Below are 20187 nucleotides of genomic sequence, written 5' to 3' on the forward strand. Positions count from 1 at the left end.
TGATCCAATCACATCCCAAAAGCCCTTCTTCTGAACGCATAAGACTTTGGAAGACTTTCCAGACCCAAGCCATAAGGAGATGAAAGCCCCCAGAGCATTCTTTGTGTTCTTTAAGATAGTGTTGAACAATGGTAGAATATGGGCTTTCATCTTTGGCAGATTTGGATTTGAACATCTTCTCTGTATTTATTTGTTGTGTGATTTGGGGTAAGGCCCTCTGTTCTAGCCATTCTGACTTTTCTTCTGTTCCTCAAACCATGCCAACCACAACTCTCTCAGTGTCTTTGAATTTGCTGTCCCCTCTGTATCCGTGTCTTCTAAGGCTTGGTCTTCCTGTCATTCAGATCTCAGTTCAAATGCTATCTCTTTAGATAGAATTTTCTTGACCACTCTTTCCAAAATGCCCATCCCCAGTCTGTACAATACTATCTTAATTTGTTATTTCTTAGTATTTGTCTTATTTACTTATCACCTTTCATCCCAATTAAAATAAAAACTTCTCTTATCACCTTTCATCACAATAAGAATAAAAACTTTTAAAGAGCAAGAGCAGGAACTCATCTGTCTTTTTCACCATTGTGTCCCTAGAGCTTAGAATTATACCTAGCACATGCAAAATAAGTATTAATAATACTTAGAAAGTATTTATTGAATGACTCAATTAAGTCAGCATATCTAAGTTTTAGTTTACCTGTAAAATGAGGCTTATAGCTGGACATGGTGGCACATGCTTATAATCCCAGCAACTCAGGAGGAGGTGAGGCAGAAGGATCACAGGTTCAAAGTCAGTTTCAGCAACTTAGTGAAGCCCTAAGCAACTTGGCAAGATCCTGTCTCAAAATAATAAATAAAAAGAACTGGGGATATAGCTTAGTGGTTAAGCAGCCCTGGGTTCAATCCCTGATACCAAAAACAAAACAAAAACAAAAACAAAAACAAACTCATCTATAGCACAGATGATATCTTATTTGTTTATTTCATATTGCTATGCATATGGTAAACACTGAATAAAACTTGGCTTATTTATTTATTTTCTTGTTTATTGAGTTTGAGGTCTCATTTGTGGCACAAGTTAGGCTGCACTCCCAGACTCAAGTGATCCTTACAAGTAGCTGGGACTACAGGTGTGCACTGCCATGCCCAGCTGCAAGTTTTCTTTAAATGAAATAAAATTCATGGTAGTTCATCTTTTAGACTTGGCTCATAAGCCTTACTCCCTATGAGGATTTTCCTGACTGTTCCATCCTGGGAGGGTCAGAAATAAGGCTATTATTCCCTGTGCAGACTTCCACCAAAGCATCTGTACATTTGATTTCACTTATATGCTCATGGATAGATCTTCCTCTACTCATCTTTGGGTCACCACTGACTGGCCCCATGCCTCCCAGATAATTAGTATGGAAACAATGAAAGATTGGATAGTGGTAAAAGGCCAATGCCACAGTGATTAAGGATGCAGACATCTGGATTCAAACCCTAGCTTCTGTCACTCACCAACTGTGAGGCTTCAGATAAGTTACTTAACCTGTCTGTGCTTTAAGATCCTTATTCATAAATCAGTAAAGGCAGGAACTACACTAGAAGAATAGTCAATCAAAGGAGAAACTAATTCAAATTAAAAACCAGAAATAAATCAAAATGACAGGGAATAAAAACCATTTTTCAGTAATTACATTGAATGTAAATGGCCTACACTCATCTATCAAAAGACATAGACTGGCAGATTGGATTAAAATTCAAGACCCAACAATAAGCTATCTTGAAGAGACTCACCTCATAGGCAACGACATTCACAGATTGAAAGTAAAAGGATGGGAAAAAACATATCATTCACATGGATCTTGTAAACAGAAGGGGTTTCTATCTTCATATCAGATAAAGTGAACTTCAAGCCAAAGTTAAGCAAAAGGAACAAAGAAGGACATTTCATACTGCTTAAGGGAATTATACATCAACAAGACATAACAGTCGTAAATATTTATGCCCCAAACAATGGAACATCTACGCACATCAAACAAACCCTTCTCTATTTTAAGAATCAAATAGACCACAACACAACAATACTGGGTGACTTTAACACACCTCTCTCACTACTGGATAGATCCTCCAAACAAAAACTAAATAAGGAAGCTATAGAACTAAAAAACACAATTAATAATTTAGACTTAACAGATACATATACAATACTTCATCCATCAATAACTGAATACACTTTCTTCTCGATAGCACATTGATCCTTCTATAAAATAGACCATATTTTAGGCCACAAAGCAACTCTTAGTAGATACAAACAGAGAGAGAGAGAGAGAGAGAGAGAGAGAGAGAGAGAGAGAGAGATAACATCTTGCATTCTATCAGATAATAATGGAACTAAATTAGAAATCAATGATAAAATAAAAATGGAAGATACTCTAACACCTGGAGACTAAATAATATACTATTGAATGAAGAAAGGATAGTTGAAGAAAACAGGAATGAAATAAAAAAAAATACTTAAAGGTAAATGAGAATAGTGATACAACATATCAAAATCTCTGGGACACTATGAAGGCAGTTCTAAGAAGAAAGTTCATTGCATTGAGCTCATTTATTAGAGGAACAGAAAGTCACCATATAAGTAACCTAACATGACAACTCAAAGCCCTAGAAAAGGAACAAATCAACACCAAAAGCAGTAGAAGAAATAACTAAAATCAGAGCTGAAGTCAATGAAATTGAAACAAAAATTTCAAAACATCAACAAAACAAAAAGCTGGTTCTTTGAAAAAATAAATAAAATCGATAAACCCTTAGCTGAGGTAACAAAAAGAGAAAGAGAAAACTCAAATTACTAAAATGTGTGATATAAAACGAAATATCACCATGGACACTACTGAAACACAGACAATAATCAGAAACTTTTGAAAATTTATACTCTAATAAAATAGAAAATCTTGAAGACATCAACAAATTTCTAAAGACATTATGACTTACCCAAATTGAATCAGAAGGACATAGAAAATTTAAACAGATCAAGCTCAAGCAACGAAATTGAAGATGCCATTAAAAGCCTACCAACAAAGAAAAGCCCTGTTGAGTTCTACCAGATTTTCAAAGAGGAACTAACACCAATTCTCCTCAAATTATTCCGTCAAACATAAAATGAGGAAACCTTTCTAAACTCATTCTACGAAGCTAGTATCACCCTGATACTAAAACCAAACAAAGACACATCAAAGAAAACTTCAAACCAATATCCCTGATGAACTTAGATGCAAAAATCCTTAATAAAATACTGGCAAATTGCATACAAAAACATATTAAAAAGATAGTGTACCATGATCAAATTGCGTAGCTCATGGTGCCCAGGAAACAGAGAGAGGAAGATGGGGGATTGGGTCCCAGTTTCCCCATTCAATGGCACACTCCCAATGAACTAACCTCCTTTCAGTAGGCCCCACCTCCTAAAGGTTCCACCACCTCCCAATAGCATCCAGGCTGGGGACAGAACCTTTAATACGTGGGCCTCTGAGGGACTTTTAAGATACGAACTCTATCAGTATTCTTAAAAAATAATTGAATAAAAGCCCAGGTATTAAAAACAGTTTAAGAATGATTAGAACGAAGTTCATTCTGACGTGTTCATAGTGTGTTTTAACAGAGTCCAGGAAGAAATAACACGTACATTCCTCATTGTACCAGGAGGAATGGAAGCTGCAGCAGGCTCAGCTGGTGACCAACAGGCTTTTCAGAAGCCCTGGCCTGTTTTCAGTATTTCAGGCTAGACTTCCTTGCTTGTTAATGGTGCACTATGAATGGAGATGAGATACCAGGGAGAGAACTGACAATAGAATATAAGAAATCATGAACCTATAATCCCAAAGTCTTGGGAAGCTGAGGCTGGAGGATCACAAGTTCAAAGCCAGCCTCAGCAACTTAGCAAGGCTAGGGATGTAGCTCAGTGGTTAAGTGCTCCTGAATTCAATCCCTGGTACCAAAAAAACAAAAATAATAAAAAAATAAAAATCACGAACTTCTTATTCCATGAGTTAGCAATCAAGCAACGGATTTCTTAAACCAAATAAAATTATAGTCAATATTACAACAGTCTTCAAAGCACTGCATTTGTCTTCCTACATTACCAATATTGAGTCTTTGGTCACGAATATGAGGAAGTCCACATGTACTGGCCTTCTTTCCCATCCTGACTACCCTGGGGGTGGGTAGGAGCCAGAACAAGCGAGGGCTTGGAGGCCATGCTCAGCAGTATCCTTATCCTCACAACAGAAAGCAAATGATTGCCTTCCTTTCTTTTTAAAAGGCCTTGTTATTATCTATAATTTAGAGCATACATTTTAGAAGATGGAAAAGTATCTGCATCCATGTACTATTCACCTGGCTCCCATATCCCTCAACCTCCAGTCCTGCCCCATCCACACCCGCTTCCACTTTGACTGAAGAATTTAGCAAGGGAGTGACATGATGACGTGTGCTGAAGGGATCATTCTTGCTGCTGCGTAGAGCAAACATTAGCAAACTTCCAGAAAATAAACATGTACTTTTTCAATTTTTTTTTTTTTTTTTTTTTTGATTGGGGTTTCTCTATGTTGCCCAGGAGGTTCTCAAGTGATTCTCCTGCCTCAGCCTTCCAACTAGCTGTGACTACAAACAAGAGCCACTGCACCAAGCCAAATAACAGATATCTTGGGTTCTGTCACCATTGCTTAATTCATGCTGGGTGCCAGGCTGAGGTAGAAGGATTGCAAGTTAGAGGCTGGCCTGAACAACTTAATGAGACCCTCAGCAACTTAGTGAGACCCTATCTCAAAAATTAAAAAAAAAAAAAAAAAAAAAAAAAAAAATGGAAAGGACTGGGGATGTAGCTCAGTAGTAGAAGGCCCTGGGTTAAATCCCCAAACAACAACAACAGCAACAAACAAACAAAATGAACAAAAAAACTGACAAATTCTTCTGTCATAGCCAGAAAGCAGCCCCAGACAATACAATATGTAAACAAGTAAGTGTGGCTGTGTTCCAATAAAATCTTATTTATAGACTCTGAAATATAGATTTCATGGAATTTTTATATGTCACAATCTACTGCTGCTTTTGATTTTCCTTCCTCATGATTAAAAAATGTCAAAACCGTTTTTGTTCATAGGCAATACAAAAACAGGCATAGGTCCAGATTTGGTCTGTAGTTTGCCAACCCCTAGGTGAATTAGAGAGTGCATTAGAGGGAGAAGATGCAGGAAGAACTGCCCAAAGCTACTGTAGGAGTCAGAAGCCAAACCTCACAAACCTAGCAAAGAGAAGAGAGCATAGTAAACACTTATTATGTACTGCCAATTCTGCATTTATTGGGTACCTTTGGCCTAGGCACAATGTTAGGACTGAAGGTGCAAAAATGAGTAAGAAGTTGTTTTTGTCGTTGAATCTGGTTGGAGAGATAAATGTGTTAAATTAATTAATTAATTAATTAATTAGTGCTGGGGATTGAACCCAGAGGCACTCGACCACTGAGTCACATCCCCATCTCTATTTTGTATTTTATTTAGAGACAGTGTTTCACTGAGTTGCTTAGCACCTCACTTTTGCTGAGACTGGTTTTGAACATGTGATCCTCCTGCCTCAGCCTCCCAAGCTGCTGGGATTAGTGTGCCACCTCACCCGGCAATGTGTTTTATTTCTATGTCATGTGGTACCATGTGGCAACATGGCAACATGGAATTTAGATGAGGTGTTGATTAGTTCTGCTTAAGAAAATATCAAACATGACTTCCAAGAGTGACTCTTAGGTAGGACCTTGAAAGATGAGTAGAAGTTTGCCACACACAGTAAGTAGGAAAGGTATTTAAGGCAGGAAACACAAGCTTCTTCTCCAGCTCTTTCTTCCTGATTACTGCTAATTTGAGGGGAATGTAGGAGAGAAGTGAATAAATTTGTAGCCTAAGAAAGCCACAAGAGACTGATAGTTGGTAGCAATTAATTATATATTTCAAAATAGTTAGTAGAATTTTGAATGTTCCCACCACAAAGAAATGATAAATGGGGGCTGGGGAGATAGTGCTTGCCTTGCTGGTTTGATCCCCAGCACCAAAAAAAAAAAAAAAAAAAAAAAAAAGATAAATGTCCAATGTGATGGATACACCAAGTCCTCTGATTGGATCATTCATTACATGTTGTATAGATGTATTGGAATATCATATTATTTCCCATAAAAATGTACAATTGTTATATGCCAGTTAAAATTAAAAAAAAAAAAAAAAACAAAAAAAAACTCAGAGACAAAGAATCTGGGGAAGATAATTGGCACATTAGATGGCGCTGCACGCTCCAGGCTCTGGTTACATCTGCCATGTCTCTTACCACTCTCCTTTTGCCCGTTTGGATCTGGGCACATTGGCCTTTTTGCTATTCCTTTAAGACACCAAACACAAGACTAGCTCAGGCCTTTTGCCCTTGTTCCCAATGCCCAGAGTCTGATTCCTTCTCCTGCTTCATTCCTCAGAGACCTTCAAGCCTCCCTATCTAAACCAGACGCTACTCTTTTAGGCTTACTTGGTTGCTTTTTAATTTTTTTTCCTCATAGCATTTATTATTATCTCATTTGTTTGTTTGTTGTCTATCTTTCCAAACAAAACATAAGCTGAACAATCCCTGACAAAATACACGTTATAAGAGCAGTTGGCCCTCCATATCTGTAGACTGCACAAAGGCAAATTCAACCAACATATTTCAACCAAACGGTCAGAAAAAAATGTGTCTGAACTGAACATGTTCAGACTTTTTTTCCCTTGACATTATTCCCTAAACAATACAATGTAACAAGTGTACAGTATAACACTTTGAAAAGTATTTACAATGTATCAGGTAGTATAAGTGATCAAGAAGTGCTTTAAAGTATACAAGATGGCTGGGCCTGGTGGCACATGCCTGTAATTCCATCAGTCCTGGAGGCTGAAGCAGGAGGATCAAGAGTTCACATTGCCAACCTCAGCAATTTAGTGAGGCCCTAAGTAACTTAGCAAGACTCTCTCTCTAAATTAAAAAAAAAAGGGTTGGGAATGTGGCTCAGTGGTGAAGTGCCTGGGTTCAATCCCTTATACAAACACCACCACCAACAACAACCACCAAAAGTATATAGGATGATGTGCACAGATTATTTGCAAATACTGAACTATTTTGCATAAAAGATTTGAATATCTACAGATATTGGTATCTGATTAGTTCTGGAACTAATCCTTCATAGCTCTGGAGGAATGCCTGAAAGAGTGAGTGCAAGCTCAATTGTCTATATTTTATTAACCAAGTAAGATGGGAGTTCATCTTCTGGGGGCGGGGAGGATTCTGGGTTTGGAACATCTGTGGGAAACAGGAAAGAGTAACATGGGGAAAAAATTGGGGACTTAAACATTTGAACTCAAGCTGAACATATTTTTAATTGTACTGTGCCTAAGGGTGGGGTGAGGTCTAAGAGAGAAGACAGCTCCTCCCCACTCAGTTTGTGGTAATTTGACTTATCTTTCTTGGAGTGGAATGTGGAATACAGAATTACAGGGTGGGGAGAACCAAGAGGCTCTTTAAAGAGTGTAAGTAGGTGAGGGTGGAAGTAAAGAAAAAGTGAAGCTTAGAAGGGAACTAACAACCCTGTCTGAGAGTCATATGTGAGTGGTATGGAATTTGAGAAAAAGAGCACAGAAAAAGTTTCTTTGATTTCATGCTTCTGTGATTAAAAAACAAACCAAAACAAACAGACCTTAAAATAAACATACCTGCTATTTGGCAGTTGGGAATTCTCAATTGGCTGGAAGCGAGTTTCAGGACAAATTGCCAGCTGCTGTCCTTTTTCCCCTCCCTTCCCTTGGGCAGGGCATTTATGAAAACAGGCAGTAAAAGAATTAGAACTGAAATGTTTTATTTAAATTCTTCTCTTCTTGTTTCCATTTCCATTGTAACAATATTTTTGTTAATTCAAGGTTGCCCATGTTCATACTAAAGATAATTTACTATTATGTGTGAGCAGTTTTCTGGGGTGTAACTGAAGGGTTAGTGATCAAAATCCCCAAAATTCTTTTTCTAGATGACTGTAGACCATGATATCCTAGGCTGTTTTTGAAATTACTTTGTATGCAAGAAAATAATGAAAGCCAGTGGAATAACTGGTAGATTTTTTTTTTTTTTTGGTATAAATTTATTCCTTTATAAACTGCAAGTTCCTGGAAATAAAAAATACACACACACACACACACACACACACACACACACACACACATTTTTTTTGCTTTCCACAAATGTGCTAAACTTCAGGATCAGAGTTTCTCTTATTTTTGTTAAAACTCTGAAAGTTAACAGAGCTCCTCTTCCGTATAACTGTTCTACTCAGGGTCTTACCCAGTTTGGTTTGTGGCAAATTTCATTTATCAGGAGAAAAATCTCAGACTTACCTTTGACTTCTTTCACTCATATTCAATATCTAATCCTTTGGGAAATTCTGTGCATTCAGCCCTCCAAAATACATTCAAAACCTAACCAATTTTAACCTAAATGACTATAGCCAAGCCATCTTCATCTTTTTTTTTCCTTCACTTTTTATTAATGACCTTGACCTTGGTGAGTTTTTTGTTTGATTTTGTGTGTGTGTGGTGCTGGGGATAGAACCCAGGGCGTCATGCATGCTAAGCAAGTACTCTAGCACTGAGCCACATCCCCAGTCCCTACTTTCATCTTTTGTCTAGGTTATTAATAAAACTTCCTATAGGTTCTCTAAATTTGTTTTGTTTTCTCCAACAGCAGGAGTGACCCTATTCAAATATGTCAGCTCACAACATTTGTCTGTTCAAAATCTTTCCATGGCTCCCCATTTCTGAGTAAAAGCCTAAGTCCTTACAATAACAGCCCACAAGGCCTTGCATTATCTGACCCTGCATATCTTCCTGTTGCTTCTACTACTTTCTTCCTCATTCAGTCTTTGCCAGCTATGTTGGCCTCCTCCTTGATGCAGATGGGTGAGATGGTGCAGATTCTTATCCCAGGGCCTCAGCATTGACTGTTCCCTCTACCCAGACGTCTTTTCTCACATATTCATGTAGGTCACTTGTTCGTTTCCTACAAGTCTGTGCTCAGACATCACCTTATTGTATTTGTAAACTTCATCCCCTTACCATTTTCTATTTTTTCCAATGATTATAATTGGTTTATGTTAATTATTAAACTATTGGCTTTATTGTCCATTGAGCTTCATTCTGTTCATTAATGTATCTCCAGTAATGAACACACAGCTCATGGTAAGTATTCGATGAATATTTACCAGATGGATCAAAGGCTGAATTTCCTTTATTTTACTAAAGAAAATCCTCTTTTGGGGGGTGGTGTTTACTGGGGATTGAACCCAGGGGCACTCTACCACCAAGCTGCTACATCCTCAATCCCCCTTATTTTAATTTTTGAGACAGGGTCCAGCTGAGTTGCCCAGGCTGACCTTCATCTGCTTCAGCCTCCTGAGTGACTGGGATTACAGGTGTGTGCCACCATGCCTGGCAAGAAAATTATATTAAAATAACTAGACTTTACATTTTATTTTTTGAGTTAAATTCTATTTCAATTGGCCATGGTATGGAAATCTTGATCCTTGTCCCAATGCCAATCCAATAAAGAGAACTAGGTTTTGAGAAAAATGAAAAGAAATTTTATTGCTTTGCTAGCAAAGGAGAAACTCGGGATTCCTGTTCCAGAGGCTATGTTTCTGTCATGGGGAACAGAGGCTTTTAAAGAGGTAATTCAAAGGCTACTCTCCAGCTGTGCCCTGTCAGGAGTCATAATTCATTTGTATCCTTGAAAGATAGCCATTTCTTAGATTTGTAGGTGTTAATTCTGAGATATGGACTCCTTCATTCTGGTAGTCTCTGAATCCAAGGACAGATAACTCAGCATTGAATGGGAAGGAGGTTACCCACCCCATCCCCATTATGGAGGGGGAAAGGCAGAAGAGAACCCCTGTTACAGCCATGATGGTATTTCCAGATATAGTAGCTGCGGTGGTGCAATAGGGATTTTGATGGACATTCTGGTAAAGGATATGCTAGACTAATAAAAAGCCATTCATATTTGGAGTTATATAAACCTAGGTGTGTGCCATTGAATTTTCTAGAATCATGTATGACAGAGGAAAGTGATTTTTGAATTTAAGCAGACAACTTAACCAGAAATTAAGGGTCTACCTAGAAAGTGGAAGAGGGTTCAGCTCTGTTTTTCTTTTAAAGGGAACCACTGCAATTTTCCTAAGCCTTTGCTTCCCTGTCTACAAAAAGATACTATCTCCCTGTCAGGCAGTTTGTAGGGTGTTACAAAGCTGAAAAGCTCTTCAGAATGCTGCTTCACAATTTTTTTTTTTCTTTCCCCTTTGCAGTGTTGGGGACCGGACCTAGAGCCTCCAGCGTGCTAGGCAAGCACTCTACCGCTGAATTATACCCACATCTTTTTTTAAAATTTTGAGACAGGGTCTATGTTGACCATACCGGCCTCGAACTAGCGATCCTCCTACGTTACCCTTGCGAGTCCAGTCACAGGCTCCCGGCTGCTTTCATGTTTTAAATGATATATTTTCATTGTGGTAAAATATACATAACATAAAGTCTACTTTGGTCATAAACATTTTTAAAAAACATTATAGCAAGTATCATAGGAGTTTTAAATTAGGATCTAGACAATGGTAAAGGAGACCAAGGGCAAACAAGCCGAGGAACTTTCGGATTGTGCTGGGGATCAAGGCGACACGCGGATCTCCATTTTGTCGGGACGGGCAGCCCCTCTCCACTCCGCCCAGGCGCCGAACCTCGGGCCCCCGGTCCGAAGGCAGAGGGTCGGATTCTCTCTGTCATTTCCGAGCCGCGGAGCAGGTGTGGGCCGTAGCCCCGGACCGGTTCCTTGCAAGTCTTTAACGATCATTGTTTCCGGAGGCGCCGCCTCCGAGTGCCCCCGGCTCCGCTAGGAGGCGCGCTCTCGCGTCGCTCCGCCGCGCGCCCCCGACGGCATTTTAGACCAGAGGCGAGAAAAGAAAAGGTCTCCGGCTCCCGCCGCCCCGGGCGCGCTCCGCCCCGCGGGTCCGCGCAGGCGCGCGCCGCTGCCGGCCCCGCGCCTCCCCTCCCCCAGGCCGTCCAGCGCGCCGCGGGCGGGGCGAGCGCGGGGGCGGGGCGGGCGCGGGATCGGGGGCCAGGCCGGGGATTAGTTGGTTTCGGAGCGGAGGAGGGAGCCCCGGCCGCCGAGAGCGCAGAGGAGACAAAGCCGGGGGCCGGCCGGGGGTGGGCCCGAGTTTCGGTGGCGCCCCAGCACCGCGGGGGATACCCGCGCGCCCCCGCTTCGCAACAGGTCCGCCGCCTCGCGGGCGGCCTCGCCCTCCGCTCCGCTCCCTGGCGCCCGCGACCCCCGGGGCGCCTCCGCTCTGCCGGGGCCGCGGTCTGACCACCCGCTTCGATGCGGTTTGGGTCCAAAATGATGCCGGTAAGTGGGTAGATGTGCTGGGACCCGGGGCGTCGGGGCCGGAAGTGTGCGGGGTCGCGGGCCCGGGCGTCCGCGCCGCTTGTGGGTCCAGAGCTCAGCCTCGCGGGCCCGGAGGACCCGAGCCTCTGGAGGCGTCAGGAGGGTCGGAGTTCCATCCTCCCAGCCCCCCGCCTGGGGGCGCGGCGACACCCTCAGCGCCAGGAGGGGTCCCCCACCTGCTCCGGAGTTAGTTGAGCAGCTGGTGGAGCCGCCGCTCAAAACTTTTCCTCTTTGGGACCTGACTTTTTTGCAGTTCTTTGAAGGTCAAGACTAGGGAAACTGGGAACCTTGTTCTTTGCTTTTGTCTTTATAATTTTGATTGTTCAGAGTTTTTACAGGAGTGAAACATAACACACTTTGAAAAGGGTACTTTGGCTTTATTTTAAATTGAATTTCGAGCTTGATGTCTGCAGCCAAGTCACTCATCTCTTTGTGGAATCGGGTTTTAGTAATGCAGCCTCAAAAGTTTCCCACAGACTGTTCAAGCAAGACCTCTGGAGAGGATTAACTAGTTTTTTGGGAGCTCCGCAGGCATGTGGCATGGCCTGCTGGAAGTTGTATTTACTCCTCTCCCACTGAAGCCGGACCATCTTGCAGTCATCCCATGTTTTTTGACTTTATTTGTTCAAGCAAAGGAGCAAACAACCTTTCTTTTACTTTTGTAAAACCTGAAGAATGAAGTGATAAAAATTTGTTTTCTGCAGTCTCACACACAGAATATAATATGCTGTCCCCTTGCTCCCTAACTTGTCTTATGGGGGACACCCTAAACTTGCACATACTGAACAAACAGCAGTTTGGTTAATTGGGTTTGGATGGCTTGGGATAGTTTGTCCTGCCAGGATTCCAGGAATTTGGAAATGTTAATAGCATTTTGCACTTTATTTTAGCTTAATACTTGTTTATGAAGTTGGGTTTGTAATGTGAATGTCCAGTATTAAAAAATGTATCATGGATAAGGGTGAAGGATTTTAAGATTTTTATTCCTTGGATTTACATTTTTTTTGTCTTGAAGTAATTCTTGCAGGTGTCTGAGTTATTCCTGAACACAGGTTAAGAGATAAGGTGTTGGTTGTTGTAATATGGTTTCTTTATTAAAGATTAATTTTATGTCAGGGTGTCCTCTAGGTTTCAAAGATAGAGTTTTTTCTTCTCTCAGATACATACTAGATCATCAGAATTCTTAAAAGTTATGTGACTCTTGAGATTACATTCAGTTTAGCAGGTGTGGTTCCTCTGATTATCTTTCATAGACTGTGTGGTGCATGTGTGCCAGCTTTGAAATGAGTCTAACCCTTCAGTGTTTGTTTAGCTACCACTTTTAGTGACCACAAGTCACTTAAAAAATTTCTCTCTCAGTTTAATCATCTGTAAAATGGGATGATAATGGTACCCAACTCTTAGGATCGTTTTGAGGATTAGAATTGCTATTTATGGTGGAAGCCAATAGTACAGTGCTTGGCTTGTAAGAGATGCTAGATAAAATTTCTGATTTTGTGATATTGAGTAAATAGAAGATTCTTAAACTTGAGGTACATAAAAATGTGAAAAAACTTCATTTAGTAGCTTCATGTCATAATGTCTTTTTCTAGTGTGATATCATAAAAAAGTGTTTTTACTTAAAAAAATTTTTAAAACTTAAAAACTATTCTTCATCTTTAGCTTTTAATATGCTTGGATTTTTATTCCAACATGAGTAAGGTCTTGTATTTTATTACTTTGGAAATTTATAACTAATATATCAGGAAAAATTATTATGCATAATGATATAAAAATGTATAATCAGAAGGTAGATAATTGCCTTGATATACTTTTTTGTTGTGGTAAAATATACATAACTTAAAATTTATCATTCTAACCATTAAGTATTAAATTGTTTCTGTGGCATTGAGTACATTCCTTGATATGCTCTTAAAGGCATTCTAAAGATAACTGCTTAGACTGCATTGTATTAAAAATGTACAGATAAATAGTGTTCATGTGTTTTCTCACCAAATGGTACAGAATCAAGTGGTTTTCTTTTATGTGGGACATGAAGTGATAATTGGATCCAAAACCAGAAGTGGAAGATGGGTTTTAGTAGGCTAACTAAAAATAAACAGGCAAGTGCTGAGAATCACAGTAGAGATAATGATAGGGTACTGCAGAAATGGGAGTGATAATTACTCTCATTTTCAGATACCTGCCATGGTTAATATCTATGGTTCTATGATATTTCTACAACTTGGTGAGAGAAACTGATTAATATTTTGTACTTGACATATTCTTATTTTTCTTTATCGAATAAGAAATTATTTGTACTTGGAGGGACTGGCTTTTCAGTGATCTACTCATTGTATTTGATTATCAAATAGTTATCAAAAGCAAAAAATTATAACCATCTGAAAATCACATTAAGTATCTTTTATTGACTACTTCCATTTGTGAAGTGTTATATTCAAATGAGACTTTTTTTTTTTGAAAGAGCTTTTCTAACTCTAAAAGCATTTGCTGCTCTTTCCAGATAACAATTTTACAAAGATTTCTGTGCCTGCTGTTGAAATGGTCAAAACAAAACAAAAAACAAAACAAAACAAAAAAACTACATACGAAAACCACACAACTATTTGGCAGTGCCACGTTAAGGCCAAAGCACTTGACTTTGCCTGTGTCACTCAATGGTAAGTGTTGCCACATATTTGGTGTGTATGTCCAGCTACAATGGAAATGTCCTGTGACCCTATTATCCAATATGGTGGTCACCAGGCACATGTGGCTACTGAACTTCACATGTGGCTTATGGGACTGAGAAAGTGAACTTTAAAAAAAAAATTTAATTTTAATTATTTTTTAAAATAGCCACATATGTCTGGTGGCTACTGAAGTGCAGTCAAACCAAATGTTATTGCATAGGCTTAATATAGATTACAAATAATATATATTTTTTCCTTTTTGGGGGATGGAGTGCTGGGAATTGAATCTAGGACCTTGTATATACTAAGCACATGTTCTACCTCTGAGCTGTACCCTTAGCCCCAGACAGGTAATATTTTCAAGAAAACAGTAACTTATTTTAAAAAGTTCTATTGAAATGATCATGTGTTAACTTTTGAATTTATGATATTTTATCTTTCAGTGCTGTGGAGACATTTACTTCTTATTTTGTGATGCTGTAAAATAAAATCTGATTGTTTAAGCTTTTAATTTTGGAAGGACAAATAAATAGGATATTGTAGTATCTCCTTCAGCAGTTTTACTAAAATTTAATGAATTGAATTATTACCTGTATTAATATTATTACCTAGTATTATCTAGTTTTTTTTTGCACATATTTTTCAACCTGAAATTGCTTTGAAGCTAAAACTCTTTGAAGCTATAGATGGGGAACATTAAATTTATATGATTATACTATGTTCTGAAAAATTCCTTTCTGTTGAGCAGTAATGTAGTAACTTAACTTAGATTAGGTTTGATTCCAGAATCAAGTTTAGATTAGGTTCTTAAAGTCTGGTTCCTGTCTTTGTAGATTGTAATTCTCAAAGGCTGTTAAGTGTAACATCTGTTTTTAAAAAATGTGCAAAACATCTCACATTTCATGTGCTAAATAATTTCGTTGCCTTGTGACTTTAGTTGTATTAATGAAAAGTTGAAAGACTTTCCTGTATTTTTGCCTGGTTAGGAAAAATCAGGTTTTATAAAGAAACTTGCAAAAGTATATACCTATGTATATTTTTAAAAGTAAAGAGAATTTATCTGGAAGGGACAGCCGAGGGTCATTCATTTATATTCTACTCCTAGGAAGAACTGTTTTTGTTACTCTTCATTCCCTTCTCCCACCAGCAGACAGTGAAAACAATAAAATAAACCTTTCTCTTGAGCTTTTAAGGAACACTGTACACCTTTATCTCTTTTGGTAATCTACCATAGTGTGCGGCACTCCTTAAAAAGTCTTTCTAAAGCTAATTTAACCCTGAACCATTCTTGAAGTCCTTGTTTTCCAGTCTCTCTTCAGCTCAGATAGGATAGCTGCATACCAATATGTGCTGGTATGATTTGTCCTCATGTATTATAAACTTTTCCCCAGCTTTCTCTACTAAGGAATATCTCAAAGAATAAGAAGAATGAGGTATAAAGGTTTAGGAATCCAGGTTGTTCTCTTCACTTCTTTCCATTTAGTCAAGCCAAACATTATTTAAATACTTGCGTTTTGATGGTGTGCTAGATATTAAACAGAACATTTTTCTTAGTTGGAATTGAGAAAAGAAAACATAGGTAATGTGAGTGGGCATGAGCATATATTTTAAGTTGTTGTGGTAGGTGAGACCTTAACATTCTCCATTTTACTGGAGTAAAATGGGGAAGTCTTGGTTACCGGGAGGCCCTTTCAGGGAGCATGAAGTATAAGGATGTGATTCTTAAAACACGTAGCATATTGCCTTATCAGAGGAAAACTGTCTTATTGAAGAAATGGAAATTCATGCATTGTTAGATGATGGTCAGGAAAACTAGTTTCACAGAGTTAGCAACTGTGGTCAGATTTTCCTTCATAAAATATATTATAAAAAATGATTTATTTGGATGATAATAGAACCAAATCTTCAGTGAAAATGTCCATTTGTTCAGTAAGCACCAGAGTTTCAAAACATACATCAATTGTTTTCTAGAGTAAAATTTGTAACTTAGTACTGTTTTATTTAAATTTCAAATATTTAGGGACTGTGGTTGTAGTTCAGTAGTAGAGTACTTGCCTCACATGTGGGAGGCACTGGGTTTGATCCTCAGAACTACATTAAAAAAAAAAAAAAGATATTGTGTTCATATACAACTAACATATATTTAAAAAACTAAAAAATATATTTAAAAAAACAAATTTCAGACATTTCATTGAATTCCTAAAAATTCCTTAGGGTCTGCAAGTGTAGAAAAGTGGTAGAAAACCATAATGAATAAACTATTGTAGAACACTAAACTATTAGTGATAATAATAAAAAGTGATTAAGGCCACTGTAGAAGGAACAGTTTATATAAAAATCTAGGGGATTGGAAGCCCTGCTGTCTAACTTTCCTTCTAGGGCAGGCAAAAAAATTTTACTGAGAACTCCTCACTCTAACAGTGCTCAGTAATTTAGGTTCCTCATCTTGTCTAATCCCTTTATTATACTGTGAAGTTGATATTCCCATTCTCATTCAACAGATAAGGACTTTGAGGCTCAAAGGGTTTAAGTAATTTGCTCCAGAGAAATGAGATTTGAACGAGGTTCATGTGCAAATACATGTTCTGTTCAAGATCGCAAATGTCTAGGTTATGATATTTTTATGTACTCATTAGGACATATAGTAGTCTTTTGACTAATGGTGACTTCACATATTGCTCTTTAGAGAATAATTATTTTTGGAGTAGAAAAAGAAAAACATCTTTCCTTGCTGAAGTCCAAACTGCATGAAAAGATTGAACAGTCTTTTATCGGTTCAAATAAGATGAAGGTGTTTGCCTCCCTGTGGGCAAGGAAGCATCCTAAGAATTTATATACTTCCACCATGACTTACATTTCAAATGGGCAGAATTCCTAGGGACTCCTGCAGACATCTGGAGGAAGCTGTGGAGAACAGAGAGGGCATTACTTGGTGGGCAATTGGGAGACTGGCAAGAACTGAAGAGGACTTGACAGCATGTAGATTTTCCTGGGCCAGGGGCAAGAGAGTAGGTGGGAAGCGATGTGGTAGCCAGTGGAAGAGTTTTAGGTAGTACAAGTAGCATAATCTGATTAACTAGAAACATTGGTTTTGTTGTTGTGTAGAGGTGCTGCCATGAAAGGCTTGTGTAGGGGTGGAAAGACTGTGAGGGCTTAGCGCTCACCAGAGGAGCTGGGTGTGGTGACATACACCTGTAATCCTCACTACTCAGAAGGCTGAGGAAGGAGGATCATGAGTTTGAGGCCAACCTGGGCGACTTTGTGAGATCCTGTCTCAAAATAAAAAATACAGAAGGGCTGGGGAGGTAGTTGAGAGGTAGAACACTTCTGAGTTCAGTTCCTCGTACCTTCCACCCTCACCCCTTAGAACTCCACCACAGGAAGTCTACAGATAGCTACCAAAAAAAGAGTAAAAGGGTTGTTTCATTACATTCAGAGCCATCTGATAGTAGGAACTGGTGGTGGAGTCAGTCAACTGAGTTGGCCATTTGCTTTCCTAACTTGGTCTGAGTGAATATTTGGAAACCTCAAGGGTGAGAGAAAAAAACAGTGGAATTTACTCAGGATTGCAAGTAAGAGAGAGGCAGAAATAGTGGAAGATCTCTGCCATATCCACACGTTCCTTCCTGGGAGACTGAGGAGAAACAACTTTCCATCTTACCAGAAAGTGATACCAGGTATGGAACCCAGGGCTTTGCATATACTAGGCAAGACTCTCCCACTGAGCCATGTCCTCAGCCCTTTTAAAAATTTTAAGACAGGTCTTGTGAAATTGCCAAGGTGACCCTGAACTTGTGATCTTCTGGCCTCAGCTTCTGGAGTTACTGGGATTCCAAGCCTGTCTAGGTTTCTTAACTTTAGTGTTTTCTACCCCTTTAGTTCATTCAACACTCTGCTTCCCTGGTTGTCTTTCTGAGCAGCACTCTTTTCCCTCCTTGGAATTCTTCAAGATGGACTTCTGTTATAGTATTAAATATATAAACTCCTTAGCACTGGCCTTAGCTAGGTATCAAGTTTCTTTGCTGTCTAAGTCAGCGAATTTCAGCATTTTTGTGTTAGTAATACATTTCCATTCCAGAAGTTTTAGCCACGCAGTGGAAGTGATCAAAAAAGACTCAAAACATAGTGTTAAAGTGTTTAAAGTTATACACTGGCCATGGCAGAGGAATAGTGTGTGTGCCTTGTCCCATGCGGAATCTCATCTAGTCACCCACAATACCTCTGCTTTCCTTGGAAGATCTGCTTATTGCCCCCTGTAGGGTCCTCAGGGGATCTCATTAGGATCCTATGCTTATTGGAGATGTTAGGTTTTCCCCTTGCTCACCCTGTTGTATCTTGCTCTCCGTGATCTGCTCTGCTCCATCGGACCTTGCCATCAGTGTGAGAGTGTTTGTGTGTGTGTAAAACAAGTCTTATACATTTGAAGTTTTTGCAGCACATTTGTGGCTCATTGGTTGAGAATTACCTAAGAAAACATGCTGGGTTTTCTCTTGTGCCTTTATATGTGGTGTTTCACTATCTGCATGGTCTTCTTCCTGCTTGTCATGCTCATGCTTCAGTTTTCAGCTCAGTAGACCTGTTGTGAAACCTTCTTCTCCCTGAAGGACTTTTTTTTTTCCCCCCCTGTTCTCCCTGGACCTTAAGTGTACCTCCACTAGGAAATTCTCTCATTTTGGAGTAATTATTTGCAGTGCTTCTTCATTGTTCTGTAAACTTCCTGGAGGGTGCAGGCACCATGTCTTTTCATCTTTGTTTCTAGCACTTAGCACTGCATTTGTCTCTTTGTGAGTGAATAGATACTTTTATTTTTTGAAATTTTCTGAGGTGAGGATAGTTCTTGCCTACACTTCATAGCAAAGTGGGAGGTAGAAAGGAAAGACCTAGAAGCAATGGATTGGCTGTACTCATAGCATCATGGATGGTCTTAAAAATAGATGCTCAGTGAATAAAAATAAAAAATAGGAAACATATAACAGTATTTTTATATAAAATAAGATGCAGGGCCACAGAGCAGTGATGCTAATTTAGGAGAAAACCTAACAACATTAAACTTACAAAATTTAATTTTATAAAGAGAAGGGGCGAGGGGAAGGATTAACTAAGTATGCTTTTAGTTCTTTTAATTATTTGCTGATCATTTGTTACAATTCTTGAAAGTAGAAGTAGCCTCAAGGTGAGTTGCTTTGGAGAATGTATTTGGAATTTGAAATCTATCTTAATTCAGCTGCAGGCATAGTTGAAAAGGGGAAATTTCTTAATTTACCCCAGAGTAAGCAGAATGCTTTGTCTTTTTTCATTTGAGACATTGTCTGACTTTTGAAAAAAAGCATGCTCTGAAGTAATACCATGAATTTAATGGATAAATGTTTCTTGATGTGAATGTACTGATTCTTATGTTCTAGTGTCTTATGTTCCAGTCTTCCATGGAATTTTGCATCCCTGACTTACAAACACTATTATTAGTTTACTTGAACAGGCATGTGTTTTGTATATACTGTGTGTAAAATCAGAGTGCTCTGGAGAGAGAAGTAGTGGTGGAGGAGAAAAACTGGAAGTATTTCAAAACCGAAACCTTTGTCTTAAAGAAATTTATAGACAAGTAGATAAGAAAGATGCAGATATCTACGTGGGAGTGATTGTAGAGTGGCAAAGAAGAAATTTACTTCTGCTTGAAGTGGTGGATGTTTTGTGATCTTGCCTCAGTACTCTAATGACCTTTACTTTGCAATAAAACCAACCCTCATTCTGACCTGGATTGGGGCAAGTTTTATGCTCTTTGAATTATTCTAGAGGAGTGGGGATGACTTCAACACTAAGGGACTGGGTCTAGGGAACAGGGAACCTATTCTGGCACAAGAAGTGAGGAAAATATGTTTTTTTGAGATGTCTTATTTGCTGATTTGAGGACGCTCTAACTGTGGAACATATAATTTAAAATATATGTTCCTAGCACAGGCTGAACATTCCTGACCCAAAAGCTCCAAAACCTAAAACTTAT

General features: G+C 39.0%; 1 protein-coding gene across 1 annotated transcript in view; it reads left to right on the plus strand.

The window, feature by feature from the left end:
- Positions 1-11199: 11199 nt before the first annotated feature.
- The window catches only part of TP53BP2 (tumor protein p53 binding protein 2), a 54680-nt gene continuing 45692 nt past the window's right edge, over positions 11200-20187 (plus strand). The window contains exon 1 of the mRNA XM_079106648.1: positions 11200-11478. Coding sequence (XP_078962774.1) covers positions 11452-11478 — 27 coding nt within the window. The 5' untranslated portion in view covers positions 11200-11451. The remainder of the gene's footprint in view (positions 11479-20187) is intronic.

Source organism: Sciurus vulgaris (assembly GCF_902686455.1).
Source record: "Sciurus vulgaris genome assembly, chromosome: 12".
Taxonomy (NCBI): Eukaryota; Metazoa; Chordata; class Mammalia; order Rodentia; family Sciuridae; genus Sciurus; species Sciurus vulgaris.